This window comes from Pelodiscus sinensis, chromosome 1, assembly GCF_052426305.1.
Source record: "Pelodiscus sinensis isolate ZL-2025 chromosome 1, ASM5242630v1, whole genome shotgun sequence".
NCBI lineage: Eukaryota > Metazoa > Chordata > Testudines > Trionychidae > Pelodiscus > Pelodiscus sinensis.
Window position 1 is genome coordinate 165,833,182 of NC_143052.1, and position 15,739 is coordinate 165,848,920.

General features: G+C 45.5%; 1 protein-coding gene across 1 annotated transcript in view; it reads left to right on the top strand.

The window, feature by feature from the left end:
- EPHA6 (EPH receptor A6) overlaps window positions 1–15,739 on the top strand; it is an 815,765-nt gene that overhangs the window by 785,439 nt on the left and 14,587 nt on the right. The window contains exons 16-17 of the mRNA XM_075908927.2: window positions 6,909–7,102; window positions 13,828–13,977. Of these exons, the coding sequence (XP_075765042.2) occupies window positions 6,909–7,102; window positions 13,828–13,977 (344 nt within the window). The remainder of the gene's footprint in view (window positions 1–6,908; window positions 7,103–13,827; window positions 13,978–15,739) is intronic.

Here is a 15,739-nt window from a genome sequence, read left to right on the forward strand (position 1 = left end):
CCCGGGATTTGAATTTCCTGGGCTTCATTTGCATATTGCCGGGCGCCGCCATTTTTAAATGTCCACTAGTTCGGACTCCGTGCCCACGGCTAAACGTGGCACGAACTAGGTAGTTCGGATTAGGCTTCCTATTCTGAACTACCGTTACTCCTCGTAGAACGAGGTGTACCGGTAGTTCGGAATAGGAAGTCTAATCCGAACTACCTAGTTCGTGCCGCGTGTAGCCGCGGGCATGGAGTCCGATCTAGCGGACATTTAAAAATGGCGGGGCCCGGCAATATGCAAATGAAGCCCAGGAAATTCAAATCCCGGGCTTCATTTGCAGCTCCGGTTGCCTACATTAACCACCCTAGTTCGAACTAGGATGGTAGTGTAGACATACCCTAACAGACTAACTCGGCTACCTGCTGAAGCTCCTGAACAAATGGTCTGGTAGCACTTTATAAACTAACAAAACATTGTAGAAGGTATCATGAGCTTTTATGGGCACCGCCCACTTCTTCAGAAAGTGGGCTGTGCCCATGAAAGCTCATGATACCATCTGCATGTTTTGTTAGTCTATAAAGTGCTACCAGATAATGTGTTGTTTTTTTAAGTTTATCCTGTACAGACTAACTCGACTACCCCCTGAAGCAATAGAACAGTGATTTGTTGATGTGGGAAAGCTTCCACTTACTGCTACAGCCTTATCTATGTCTGTTCTGTAGACAGGGGAGGTAGGACTCCAGGAGAATCAATTTGACACTTTCAGCAGCCCTAAACAAGTTACAGAAATGAATATTAAAAAGGGTTTTAAAAGTGTCTTCCAGCTTCTTTCACATTTTGTCTCCCCAAAGGGGAAATGTGGTCTTCTTGGATATAGTATTTTCCTGAAGGTGGCCTTCTAGTCTTACCTATAGGTATGCCTCATCTTCTTGTCCAGAAACAGGGAATGTGGATGGCAGGGACTCTGGATTTCTAGGTCTGCCTTTGACACTTGCCACCCACTGTATAGTTTGGCAAACTAGCGTCATCTCTTTATTCCATGTTCTTTATCTGTAAAATGGGGGTAATAATACTTACCTTATAGGGTGTTATGAATATTAATTAAGGGGTGCTTTGAAATCAAAAAGTGCCAGATATGTTATTAATAATAGAGAATTATTGATTATTCCAACAGTAGTCTACATCCCTTTTGAACAAGAGAATGAAACTAATGGACCATACTAAGGAAATAATGAAATGTAATGGGTCAAAGAAAATACAAATGCCAATGAAATACTTTTTAAAATAGTGTCTTTCAGAAAAACCTCATCAGCTTTTCATTGGCATGACTGTTGAATATTTTATATCTGTTACATCATTTGCTTTTGACCATAGTAAAAAGATCATTCAGAAACGTATCCTTTACAGAAAGTACAGTAATATATTAGGCTCATGCCTATTTTTCTGAGTAGCTAAAGATTGCAGCTTCAATAGCATGTATCCATGAAACTCTACCTACTTTTATAGTATTTCTATTTAATATAGATTCTTCTGATAGACACCTATTCCGTCCTGCTTTTTAGAATAGAAACCATGTTTAAATCATTTTTGATTCATTGCATTAGGTGGTACTTAACATATCTTGTTAAACTTTTGTAAACTTTTGGCATTAACACAAAGAATTGATATAAAGTCAACTAGCCTCCCAGGAAACATTTTTGTGTGGCTGTATCCTTCCTCTGGCAGAATTCTTGCTCATTATAAAGCACCTGACAATGGGATTTCCCATACCACCAAGACCGCCCTTAAACACTTATTCACAGAGCCCTTTTCTTGGCTTTTCTGTCCAGTTAGTAGTTCCTTTTCTTTCCTATTGTTACCAATAGTTATCAATTCCACGCATGTGGTATGTATTCTATCCACCTGTCTCTATACAGGGGAAGATTTGAACACCTATTTATGTATATAGATACAGGGGGTGAGGTGTGTGGTAAAAATACTTTAATAACCTGAGTTTAGGTTGGCCATATTGCTTAATGGGAAAACTGTGTTTGATAATTGTTGTGGAAAACTACATTCTTATTGTGCAGAATGAAAGGGTTCTGAAGAGTCTGTTGCTGTCGAAATCATCAATAATCCACTATTGTGGTAATTTCAGTTGCTGATATTTTCTCCTCTATGGACAGCATTTCCCCCCCCCCTCCCCCGAAAATAAGCATAGAAGGGGGAAATTTCAAGATTTCCATGTGGACTACCTCCTGGAAATGATCTAGTGTTTGTCCAGAAAAGAGGAAGGGTAACAGCATGAATGAGGGGGGCCCGGACTCCTAATCACATGGAACCTGATGATCGGCAAGAAATTGAAGGCCTGACATCTGCAATTTCTGGGACAGTTGCAACATGTTTGTCGCTCTGAAACATTCTCCTCATTCAGTGGTCTTGAAACTATGGGTCACGACCCACTACTGGGATCATAGAATGTCAGGCACTGGGTCTCCTTGCTGCAGGGAGATCAGGTGACCAGTAGACGTGCTAAGGCAGGCTACCTGCCTACACTGACACCGCAGACTGTACTAGGCCACAGAAGCAGCCAGAAACAGGCCTGGCTCTGGGGGAGGAGAGAAAGAGAGCGCACACAGCTTCATTCACTGCCCCTGCCCTGAGCAGTAGCTCCGCAATGCTACTGGCTGTGAACCTGCTACTGGCTGCTTCTGGGGCGCAGCATGGTCGGCGATGCCAGGAGAGACAAGAAGCCTGCCTTAGCACCCCCGCTGCTCAAGGTAAGCCCCTCCTGCCCCAGCACTGACATGCCCCGAAAGCCAGAGCCCTGTCCTAACTCCAAAGCTCTCATCCTCAGCCCCACCTTGAAGCCCACACTAGTCAAATTATTTTGGATCGCAGGCATCAACAATTTTCTTCAACTGGGTCATGAGAAGAAGAGCTTGAAAACCACTGTCCTAGTTCTCAGGCATCACAGTCAGCTCCCCGCTTAGTCTCTGATCAGTGCATGTGACACATAAGCATGTATGAAGTAGAAGAAACTACAAATTGGAAGATCTCTGCGGCAAATTATGCTAACTTGTGAGTAAAGCCTACCAACTAGCACTACTGCTGAGTGGTTCAAAACTTACCCCACCACAATCCCAGTTCCCCAGAGGGCTCTGAGCACATGATGTTTGCACACAAGCAGTCTCTGCCTGTGCAATGCTCTGTTGCTCAGCTCTCCTTTCTAACAGTGAGGGCTCAGTTGAGTGCACTTACCTTGCTCTTTCTCTCCTCTGCAGCACAAGATAAAGAGATACAGGTTTTAATGTAGCTTCATTGCTGTCATTAGCATAATGCGTGCAGCATAAACATCAGGCATTGTTAAGCAGAGACAACAATGCTAATTCAGAAAGCAAGCAAGTTAGACTTCCATGCTAATAAGATTGAAAATACAGAAGCTACAGATAGTGCTATAAAAGCACTGTTTTATTGTAGATAACATAACATGCACTCTGCCTGATGTATGGATTATATGGGCAATGCATATGTGTATGTATAATTAAACTAAAATGTATAAAATGTCACTTTAATGCAGACTTTCAACAGATATATTTCTCACAAAGACCAATGTATTGTTGTAAATACTGTGATTTACTTTTCAGTGGACATTGTAAATGGGTTTTTTGTTGTTGGTTGTTGCCTCAGAACAGCTACTGCTTTTTCTCTATGTACACATCACTACATCATTCTTGTCTTTCAGCTGCTCCACGGGCTTCATTTTTATTTCAGGAACTAATAAACATTCCAGTCTTAGTTTTTTAACCTTTCATGAACTCACTCTTGCTGACCTCTAACAGAGTTTCTGTTTCTGCTTTCATTCCTCCTCTCTCCTCTCGTGTGTCACTTTCAGCCATCTCACCAGAGTTACTAAACAAAGCCACCTCCTCTGCAGCTTCCCCTAAATGAAACAGCTTTTCTGTATCAGATCTGTCCATTTCTTTTCAAATCTCAGTTGAAAGCATTTCCTTCCACTCTGCCAATTCTTGCAGTTTCATTTTCCTGGTGCTTTTATCTAACACTGTAATTTTATATGTATAAATACATACATGCATATATTTCCTATAAATAAATACATAACGGAACCCACAAAGTATTTTAGAATGCAGTTTTTAGGAAAGGTGCTGTGCAAGACAAAGGTATATTGTGCTGCCTTGCAAAATGGCTGTCGTTGTATGGATCAGTCATACTCAGTCCTGAAGAGTGGGGTTGCCAGGTGTCCTCTTTTGACTGGAATGTTTGATTGAAAAGGGAACCTGGTGGTGCCATAAAAGTCCAGTTGGTGGGGCTGCCATGCTCCCTACCTGACTCCATGTGACTTTCGGAAATGGTGACATGTCCCTGAAGATCCAAGCCAAAGAGGCATCCAGGGGGCTCCGTGTACTGCCTCCCCTCTCCATGTGCCATCTCTGCAGCTCCCATTGGCACTGCATCCAATGAGACTGTGGGAGTGGTGCCTACATGCATGAAGAGACAGCATGCACTGAGTAGCACTACCTGCCCACCCCTACACCTAAGCAGCCAAGGGATGTCACTGCTTCCGGGGCATCTCCTGAAGTAAGTGCCATCCAGAGCCTGTACCGCACACCCCCTCTTGCTTCCCAACTATCTGCCTCAGCCTAGAGCTCCCGCCCTCGACGAAGCTAACTCTTGGAGCCTGTCCGCCCTCCCTCTGCCCCAAAGTCCTTGTCCCAGCTCTCACCCTCCCCTGTACCCAAACTCCCTCACAGAGCCTGCACTCCACAGCTCTTCTCACATCCTTGCACAAGGCCTGAGCCCCTTCAGCACCCAGACTTCCTCCCAGAGCCTGTACCCTCACATCCCCTCACACATTGAGTTCCTCATTTCTGGCCTCACTCCTGAACCCGCATCCCCAGCTCAGAGCCCCTACCTCCTCCTGTACCCCAACCTCCTGCCTCATCCTGAGCCCTCTCACACTCTGTACCCCTTGGCTCCACCCCACAGACTGGAGCCCGCTTAGGGTTGCCAGATGGTTTAACCAAAAATACCGAACGCCCTCCCCCCACAAAAAAAATGGGGAAAAAATTCTGTTGAGGGGAAAAAAAGGTGAGAAACCACAGTTGTTGAGCAAAAAAAAAAAAAGGACCCCAAGAGTTATTAAGCAAAATAAAAAATAAATAAAATAAAACAGCATGAAAACAGCATGGCCCCTTTAGGTGCATGTGTAACCCACCACACCTGGGCTGTGTCCAGACTCAGGGGTTTTTTCGAAAAAAGTAGCCTTTTTTCGAAAAAACTTCACCTGCATCTAGACTGCAGCCGCGTTCTTTCAAAATTAAATCGAAAGAATGCGGCTTTTCTTTCAACGGTGGTAAACCTCATTTCACGAGGAAGAACGCCTTCTTTCGAAAGAAGGCGTTCTTGAATGTAAATAGGCCTTCTTCGAAAGAGAGCATCCAGACTCACTGGGTGCTTTCTTTCAAAAAAGCGGCTTGCTTTTTCGAAAGTTCCGCGTGCAGTCTAGACGCTCTCTTTCGAAAGAGGCTTGCAGTCTAGACATAGCCCTGGTGAAGTTACTGAGTACTGAAAATGGCACCTAGATCACTGCAACAGTTTAGATCAAGAGACCTCTACAGCATGGGCTGGGCACCAGCTGTTTTTTACCTCAGAGGATAGAGGCTCCCTCTAGTCAGCTCCCCAGGTCCCAGGTTCAAATCCACCTTGGTGGTGGTTACACATGCAGAGTCAGAATAGGAATAGGAAGAGGAGATGTTGAGCCCTAAGACCCCCCAGGGAAGGCATTGCTTCCCCTTGCTCAGGTCTTTAGGCTTTTTTGCTGGTGGCCATCTTGTTTTCTTGGTCAAGCCAGAAGGGAGCTTCCCTGCTGGACCCAGTTGCTAAGTGTGTCATAGGGTTGCCAGGTGTCCGGTATTTTTGCCTCCTGGCAGGGGAAAAAAACAGAAAATACTGGACATTTACCAAACAGGAGGCGAAAATACCGGACTGTCCAGGTCAATATCAAACACCTGGCAACCCTAAGCCTGCTCCTGCAGCCCAAACTCCTCATTCCTAGACCCACCCCAGAGTCTGCACCCCCAGCTGGAGCCCCCAACCCTCCCACATCCCACCTCCTTGCCTCCCCCCGATAACTATTAGCATGTGAATGCAGGTGGAAGAGAGTGAATGATGGGGGTGGGAATGGAGTGAGTGGAATGGCAGGGCCTCAGAAAAAGGGCAGGACAGAGTCTGGGCCTGAGAGATCGGGCAGAGCAAGGGTATTTGGTTTTGTGTGATTAGAAAGCAAGCAACCCTACAAGCAGGAGAACCACTTTATCATCAGATCAAGTTACAGACAGAGGCTCAGACATTGCACTGTGATAGTCTCATTAAAGCATGACATTGGCATGCATTAATGCAGTGTCACAATGCAAATATCAGAGCACATCAGTATGTGATGATCAATATGAGATTATTTTGTTGGCTCCCTGACTTCATTCAACAAAAAATCTGCTGCTAGGTTGCTGAAGAGGAAAATTATGTTTCTTATTTCTCTCCTCTCCTCCTTCTCCACAGATGCTTACTAGAAAGTTGTTTCTCTTTCTTCTTTCCTTTAAGGCTACTTGAAGGGCATGGCTAGTGATCCTACCAAACCCGTCCTGTTTGCTTACTGTCCCACAAATTGACTCACACCAAGAAGCATGGGACATACTCTTGTGAATAGTTCTTTGCTGGCTCTGTCTGAGATGAAGTATAGTGTAAAGAACACATGACAAAATCCTTGCCTACATCCAATCGGCATGTAGCACTTCCAAAGTGCATACATTGCTAGACTATGAGTGTGTCTTAGTTTTGATTTATCCTGGGTCTGCATTCCTAGTTTGATATTGTCCTTATGTGTTTTAATATGATGGTCTGTAATAATGCCTGTTATCTTTGTTTAGGTTATACTGTCTATAGAAGAAGGTTACAGGCTTCCAGCTCCCATGGGCTGCCCAGCTTCTCTCCACCAACTTATGCTTCACTGCTGGCAAAAAGAGAGAAACCACCGGCCGAAGTTTACAGACATCGTCAGCTTTCTAGACAAATTGATCCGCAATCCCAGCTCCCTTCATACCCTAGTGGAGGATGTACTAGTGTAAGACTTGCTTTAGTGCTCTTTCCTCATACAGTCATGACTGCCACAATGGATTTTGTAGGGAAGGGATATCCTGACACATCTCCGAGCTCACTTAGCTTTTAAGTGTTGGGTGTTTAAAATCATGCTGAACCTCTTCTAAAGTGGATTTTATTATCAAATGAAACTGGTGATATTGCAAACAAAAAGATTTTTTCCCCAAGCACATTCATAGCCGGTTTTCTTTTTTGGTCCAGTATTTTCATCTATCTCTTTTGTTTTTTCTCTGTCAGTCTTTGATCTCCATGAGTCTCTGTTTTTCCACCTTTTGTTTGGTGTTTGTCCTATACTATTGTTTTCTAAATTCCCTCTATAATTTTCTTCTCTCTTCATTGCTCTATCTCTTCATTTGAAATAGCAGACCGTGCATGAACAGTTGGTAAATTGCCTTATAGTATTTTCCTTCTGAATCTATTTATACTCCTGTAAAGGTTCTATCGGGGCGCCCACTGGCACCCCGTACTCTCTGCCTGAGTCTTGTGCTTCTCCCACCCAGAGGTTCACCGTCTGGTGACCCCAGTCAACTATCTTCTTGGCCCAGGGGGCCCCTTTAACACCAGGGATCTCCGGGCTTCCTGTAGCAGGGAGAGGGGGGTCCGGGCCCGCCCCCTCTCACGGACCCCAGCCCAGGGCCCTAAGGACTCGGTACGCTTACGGCATCCGGTCCGGCTGGCGGGGCGTCTGCCGTAACGCGCCAGCCCTCAGGCTCCCTTCGCCTGCCCTGGGCTGCTTCCTCTCCCTGTTGCACTGTCTTGCCAATGTGGGGGCTTACCTCCGCAGTTTGGGTCCACCTCCTCCTCGGGCAGCCGTGTCCGGCCTTTTAAATCCCCGCGCCACTTGTGGCCGGGGGGTGGAGGGGCTCCGCCCCCTGTACGTGGGTCTACTTCTGGCGGGGCAGCGCACCCGCCATCTGGTGCCGCCCCCCGCATGACGTCAGGCGTGGTCTCGGCGGGTGCAGGCACGTTGCCACTTCCGCAGCCTGGGAACACCCGACACACCGCTGCTCGCCCCCCGCTAGGGCCGCCCCGTTTGTCCCTGGCGCCTCCGGCTCCTGCACGCACGCCGCCGCTCGTAGTGCGGCTGGTGCCGGGGCTTCTCGCTCCGACCCCTGGGTCGCCGCGAAGGCAACTTCCAGGGGGATCAGACTGCAGGGCGCCTCTGCCCCGTCACAACTCCGTACTTGCTAAGTCATGCTCCCCATAGTGGCAGAGGGATATTAATGCAACAAATCTATGGCATTCCCATTCCACAACTATACAAAGCTTCCTCCCTATTCCCAAGTAATATTATGCTCATGAAGAAAGCAGATGGTAAGTGTAGAGCTGTTGAAGAAATGGCTGGCCACTTTATAATCGTGGTGAGCCAAAGTCATTCTAGGTGTAAACTGAAATCAGTGAATTTATATCATGGATGAATTTGGCCCCACTCTTATTCATTAAGGGCAAAATTCACTCTAGTGTGAAAGGCCCTCTGAACCTCTTAATACTTCAGAACCTTACTGCAGGTTTTGGATAGGGTGACTCAGTGCTCCAGCCCAGGTTGAGGTTGAGAGGAAAGGCTGTTAGGTGAACCCAGACTAGCTTTAGAGCTGTGGCACATGCATCCTTCATCTCCTCGTGAATTCTCTGAGCAGGGGCGGATGAGAGTTTTGCATGGCCAAGGGCAACACAATTTCGTGGGCCCCCTCCTTTGGAGAAAAAATAGAAAAAGGGTGTCAAATGCACAAATTGAAGGCTATTTTCATATTAAATGTGAATTGAGTAAATTTGATAGAAACTTAATTTAGTTGGATAATTTTTATTTTAATTATATTGTAAGTCATTCTTAAACAAAATTCTGCATTAATAATTAAAAATTTTCATTTATATCTAAGTCTATTATAGCTGTCTTGCTCTTCTGGCAGCACATTCTTCAATTATGTCATTAAAGTCCATTTCTTTACACAGGTCGTTTTCAATCGATATAATCGAAAGTCCTACAAAACGTTCCTGGCTCATAGTAGATCCTAAGTAATTCTTTATTAGTTTCAATTTTTCCATAGTACCTTTTAAACTGAGATTACATTCTTCAAGTTTTTTTTTTTTTAATTTCTGGCTTCCCGACAAATATTTTCTACCTGCGTTTCTCACTCTGCTAGTCATTTTATAATTCAGGATTGTCGGTGAATTTACACTTACAAAATTGTTATTTATCTCTAAAAAATGGAGTGAGTAACATGGCGCATGCGCCACAGCCACAGCTGACAGGTAGTAGCGCGTGCGCAAATCAGTTTCAATCCGTTGCCTGTTGCGTATTTACATTACTTCATTACACGTGTTTCACATATCAATATTAAATGTTCGTTATTAAAAAAACTAGCCAATAGCCAGTCATAAGACAGGATTTTCGGGTCTCTCCTCCACTTCTCTCTCTGTCTCTGTCTCCCCCCCTCAGTTCTCCTCTGCCTCCTGCCTCTCTCTCCATCTCTCTCTTTCTCTTCTCCCCTTCCTGCCTCTCACTCTCTCTTTTTCTTCTCCTCCCCCTCCTGCCTCTCACTTGCAGAGCCCAAACAGCCATTTGCGCTGCTTGCTCCCGCGTGGCAGCCCGGATGAGTGGCACAGTACTCAGCCGAGCGCCATGGTAGGAGGCGAAGGGGGGTGGGGCGGTGACGTACACGGCCAGGGGGTGGGACCTGGAGCCTCTGTCATGCTCTTCGCCTCCTGCCATGGCACTCGGCTGAGTTCTGAGCCGCTCAGCCGGGCCACCCGGTGGGAGCAAGCTGCACAAGCAGCCATTTGGGCCCCGCACTGCACCCTCATGCTGCACGGGGAGCGCGGGGCCCAAACGGCCGCTTGCACCACTGCTTGCTCCCGCGCGGCAGCTCGGCATGGGGCCTATTGAAGCACGGGGCCCAGGGCAGCCGCCCCACTTGCCCTGCTCTATATCCGCCGCTGTCTATGAGAGTACATAGGGTGGAGCTGCTAAGCCATACCCAGTTCCTTCTCTTTCCCAGACTTGTGTGATAGTTGGAGCTAGTTTGTTTCCCCACATTAGTCATCAGTGCAGTCTTGCTAAGGATAGGTTTTACCTGTAAGTTGCCCCATTGAAATCAGAATATATTTTTATTTTAAACCATCATTTTAGAAAATATATTTTCAAAGTGGTGTGCGGGGGTTAATTACAAAACCCTGATTCTTCAAAGTGTTATAAAGACATTTCCGCTATTCAACTTGAAATCTAGTAAGATGGTTTATTAGGTGATGAGCTTGTTAGTAAATAAACCATCTTGTTAGTCTTTAAAGTGCTACAAAGTCCTGTTTTTTGTTTCAGTTAGACTAGACTAACATGGCTACATCTCTGTTACTTGAAATCTAGGTTTCTTTTCAAATAGTTTCATGTGTTGCACTTGTCCCTCTGCTGATTCTTGAGGTTTTACTATATTTTTTTCATATTTTATAAAATTGTTGTACACACACCCACACACGTGTGCTTTGTGAAAGAACCATATAGGCTGGTGAAATAACAGACAAAATCATTTACAAAGTGATTGTACACAATGTGCTGCCAAACGCATAAAATCAGTCAGAGCTGGGAGCACTCCCTACTGCATGGGACAAAGTCAAAGGAAATAACAGGGATAAAAAACGATAGCGAATGTTGTTTTCTCTAATCTTCTAATTTTACTTTCAACAGTAGTAGGTTAAAACAAATTGAGACAGAAGTGTGATTGAATTAGCTGTATCCTTTTATTTTTGTTGATTACCATACATAAAATCCCATGAAAATCAAAGTATAAAATGTAATTCTTATTTGCTCCTTAGATTTGTATTGCTGCGGCTGCAACCATTGCCTAATAATGTAGCAATAAACAGCCATTCCCTTTTTCATCTATTTTCTATTTAGATAAAGGTAAAACTTATTACCCAGCATAGTAGAATCACTTTTTCATTCTAACTGTGCTATTTTCCCATAATAGCCAAGGTTAAATCTGTTTTTATACCCTCTGCTTTGCTTTGCTGGGTTTCAAAATTATGTCATCATCTTCATTCCAAGAATTTAAATTCTTCCTCAAGTACTAATATATATGCATATTCCACAGCTAGGGTGTACAGGGCCAGCATGCAGGCACTGGAGAATTTTCTAGTCAGCAGTATCCACTAGGGTGGCACATGCATCTTGTGCTTCCTCATGCATTCTGTGAGTAAGAGTGGAGCACCAAGGCACACCCAGTTCCTTCTCTACCATGCGTAGTACAGTTTGGAGCAACTTCTTCATATTTTTCACCACTTTGGCTTCTAATTAGTTGGCCTCATTATTTTAGTCAAATAGTTTCAGGTGAATATTGCAGGAAAAGGAACCATTTTCCAACAGTTGTGAGTACAGGTTGGACCTTCCTGGTCCAGCACCCTCGCCACCTGGGCAGTCCCAAACTGGGGAGTTTGCCATACCACGGGAGGTCAGTGCTTCCCTGCTAGCTGCCCTACTCTCTGGCTTCTCTCCCTGGGCTCCCAAGGCTGGGGATCCCACCTTGCAGCCCCACTCGTTGCCCCCAGAGTTCCCCTGCATGCTGCCCAGGTGCTGCCAGCCCCACTCAGATGCCATCATCCCTGCTGCCGATGGGGGTTCCCCGGGACTCTCCAGCCAGTACTCCCCTGATGCCACCTTGCCCCACAGCCGCCAGGATTTTGCTGGGCCTGCCTGGCACCGCTGACCAGTAACAGGGGGTTCCCCAGCAGGCTCCTGCTCCTGGCCTCTGGGGCTCTTGGGTCCAGCAATATCTGTGACCCTGCTGGACTACAGATGTTGCCGGACCATAGAGTCCCAGATTTGGGCGGTTCAGCCTGGAGTACTGGTCACCATAGCCAGCCATGGCTTGAAGAACTACTTGTCATGTGAGGCAGTTATGCTGCCAAAGGACAGGCAAATAAGGTGCCAGTTTCGCCGCTACGAGGGGAAGGCCCTAGAATGCTATGAAATCAGCAGGTCCTTCTCCAAGCAGACCTAGAACTCCAGGGAGACACACCAGAGGGCATTCCTCATGAAGCAGACAATGAGGCCACACTCCAAACCTGCATTCCAGGCATCTAGGCTGGCAGGGGACATAGCTCATTGAAATTGGCTCTAGCATTAACTTTTCTAACAGGTATAGCAATAGTATCAGAAGGATAGCCAAGTTAGTCTGCAACTTAAAAAAAAAATTAAAAAACAATGAGTGGCCCTGTAGCACCTTGGTGACTAACAAAAATATTGATGGTATCATGAGATTTCATGGTCACAACCCACTTCTTCAGATGAGGTATAGCGATAGCTTGAACTTGGAGCATGAGCTTTTGAAGGATTGATGGATATAGCTCTCCCCAGCTCCAACTTAAAAGCCTCATAAATTTCCATGCTGTCAGGCTTTAAGGATGCCTCAAAACTTTGAAAATGTTTTCTGTGCATTGAAACTAGCACCAGCTGAACAGACCCAGTGGACCTGAGGCTTTCCCCAACATTGTTGCCAGGAGTGTTAGCCTCCTCAGGACTGAGGTAGTCAGAACAGTAACCAGCTAGTGTGGTACCTGGTACAAGTTGCCTTTGATCCAGGATATGCTGATACTAGGGCCATGAAGCGATTAAAAAATTTAATCGCAATTAATCATGTGTGCTTTCCCTTCGAAACGCCGCCACGGCATTTCAACGGGACAGCACTGCATGGAGCCCAGGAGCAGCTAGAATCCCCAACTGACCCTGGACTCCATGGAGCACTGCCCCTTTGAAGCGCCGTGGTGGCACATCAAAGGGGAGTGCTCAGCTGATCCCAGGCTCCACGTTGCATTGCCCCTTGGAAACACCACCCTGGCACCTCAAAGGGGCAGAACATTAGGAACCTGGGATCAGCTGGAGTCCCCAGCTCACCCCAGGGTCCACTGCCCCTTTGACACACGCAGAGGCGGCATTTCTAAGGGGCGGCTGCTGCACAGCTAATTCCCGTCTCAGCTGTGAGGCTTATTTAGTCTGCAGAAGAGAAGAGTGAGGGGGGATTTGATAGCAGCCTTCAACTTCCTGAAGGGAGGCTCCAAAGAGGATGGAAAAAGGCTGTTCACAGTAGTGACATATGGCAGAACGAGGAGCAATGGTCTCATGTTACAGTGAGGTCTAGGTTGGATATTAGAAAAAACTATTTCACTAGTAGGGTGGAGAAGTACTGGAATGGGTTACCTAGGGAGGTGGTGGAATCTCCATCCCTGGAGGTTTTTAAGTCTCGGCTTGACAAAATCCTGTCTGGGATGATTTAGTTGGGGTTGGTCCTGCTTTGGGCAGGGGCTGGACTTGATGACTTTCTGAGGTCTCTTCCAGCCCTAGGATTCTATGATTCTACTAGAAGGGTGGTTAGGCCCTGGAATGGGTTACTTAGGGAGATGGTAGAATCTCCATCCTTAGAGGTTTTTAAGTCTGGGCTTGACAAAGTTCTTGCTGGGATGATTTAGTTGGGATTGGTCCTGCTTTGGGAGGGGACTGGACTCAATGACCTCCTGAGGTTTCTTCCAGCACTAGGATTTTATGATACATGAATGTCCCCTGAGTGACATAAGTTTTGCCATTTTAGGCTGTAGTGTAGACATAGCCCTAGTCTAGTCAAATTCTTAGAAAAAAATATATTTACTGAAGTAAACCAGGCTTTATTTTTATATGACTTTACAAGCTTTTATATTTTGTTTCTTTAGAATGCCAGATTCACCTGGTGAAGTTCCTGAATATCCTATGTTTGTTTCAGTCGTTGATTGGTTAGACTCAATAAAAATGGGTCAGTATAAAAATAACTTCATGGCAGCTGGTTTCACAACTTTGGATGTGGTTTCAAGAATGAGTATTGAGTAAGTATGTAAAATATTATCTGTTCAGTGGGTAAACTACAATTGCTCAGATTTAACGGTTACATAAGAGCCTATTTAAGTCCTAAAATGCATGGAACAAAAGTATATTTTTACTTTCCTAGTACAGCTAATAAAAGGAAATTTAGACTATCAATCATAAAATGGCAATGAAAGATGATGCTGTGCTTAAGGGACTCAGAAAATCTAGCTTCAATTCCTGGTTCTGCTGCACACTTTTTGTGTGACCATGTGAAATCAGTGAGACTATTCACGTGCATATGTGGGATGTTAAAAGGGGCCTTGATCTGCTCCCATTGAGCCAACTGTAAAATGTACTTTGCTATAAACAAGATCAGGTCCAGGTTGTGTATGCTAATCGTATGTTTTTTGTGTTATGTGCATTGCCAAGTGCACTGTTGGACTTTGTTCTTGATCCAGCTCCACCAAACTTAATTGAAGTTTTGCATCTGACAAAGTGGGTCTTTGCCCTGAAAGCTTATGCTCCAATAAATCTGTTAGTCTACAAGGTGCCACAGGACTTCTTCTTGTAATTGAAGTTTTGTGATTGATTTCAATGGGAGCAGGCACAGTGAATAATAATGACTGTTGTTGGTGGTGTCTAATTTGATATTTTGCAACACTTTGACTAGTCTAGACTGCAAGTTTCTTTCGGACGAAGCTTTTCCAGAAGATATCTTCTGGAAACATTTTTTTCAAAAGAGAACATCTACACAGCAAAAGCGCAACGAAAAAGTGATCTGCTTTTTCAAAAGATAGCATCCACATTGATTGGACGCTGTCTCAGATTTCAGTTGTGATTACTGTGAACAGAGTGGCCACCAGGGCACCTGTGCTTTTTCCTGGAGGCCTCTTCTTTTGAAAAAACACTCTCTTCAGCGTCCATGCATGGCTTTTTCCAAAAAAGCTTTTTCGGAAAAAGACTTCTTCCTCGTAGAAAGAGGTTTACTGATATCAGAAAAACCCCTCCGTTCTTTCGACTTTCTGTCAAAAAAACGCAATAGCAGTGTGAACGTAAATGTAGTTTTTCTGGGGAAATAGCCGTTTTTCTGGAAAACATGGCAGTGTAGACCTCCCTTTGGCTGTGTCCAGACTCCATGCCTCCGTCGACGGAGGCATGTAGATTAGCCAGCTCGGAAGAGGGAAATGAAGCCGCGATTAAAATAATCGCGGCTTCATTTAAATTTAAATGGCTGCCCCGATCTGCCGATCAGCTGTTTGTCGGCAGATCGGGAGAGTCTGGACGCGATGCCCCGACAAAGAAGCCTTTCTTCATCGACACAGGTAAACCTGGTTTCACGAGGCTTACCTGTGTCGATGAAGAAAGGCTTCTTTGTCGGGGCATCGCGTCCAGACTCTCCCGATCTGCCGACAAACAGCTGATCGGCAGATCGGGGCAGCTATTTAAATTTAAATGAAGCCGCGATTATTTTAATCGCGGCTTCATTTCCCTCTTCCGAGCTGGCTAATCTACATGCCTCCGTCGACGGAGGCATGGAGTCTGGACACAGCCTTTGTGGCACATTATGAATGTGAAGGGAGTTATATAATACTCAATTTTATAATATTAGTGTGACTGTTGAATCACAAAAATCCCCTTAGGATTGTCTGTGTGATCAAGCCACTGATGCCTGCCTTCCTGCTCTCTGGGGCTCCCAATCACCCCTCTTGTGTTGAGCCAGAAGCTCTGGTTTCCCCCAGCGGAGGCTCAGAGTTAGGGTTACCTCCCCCCTGCAGAGCCACA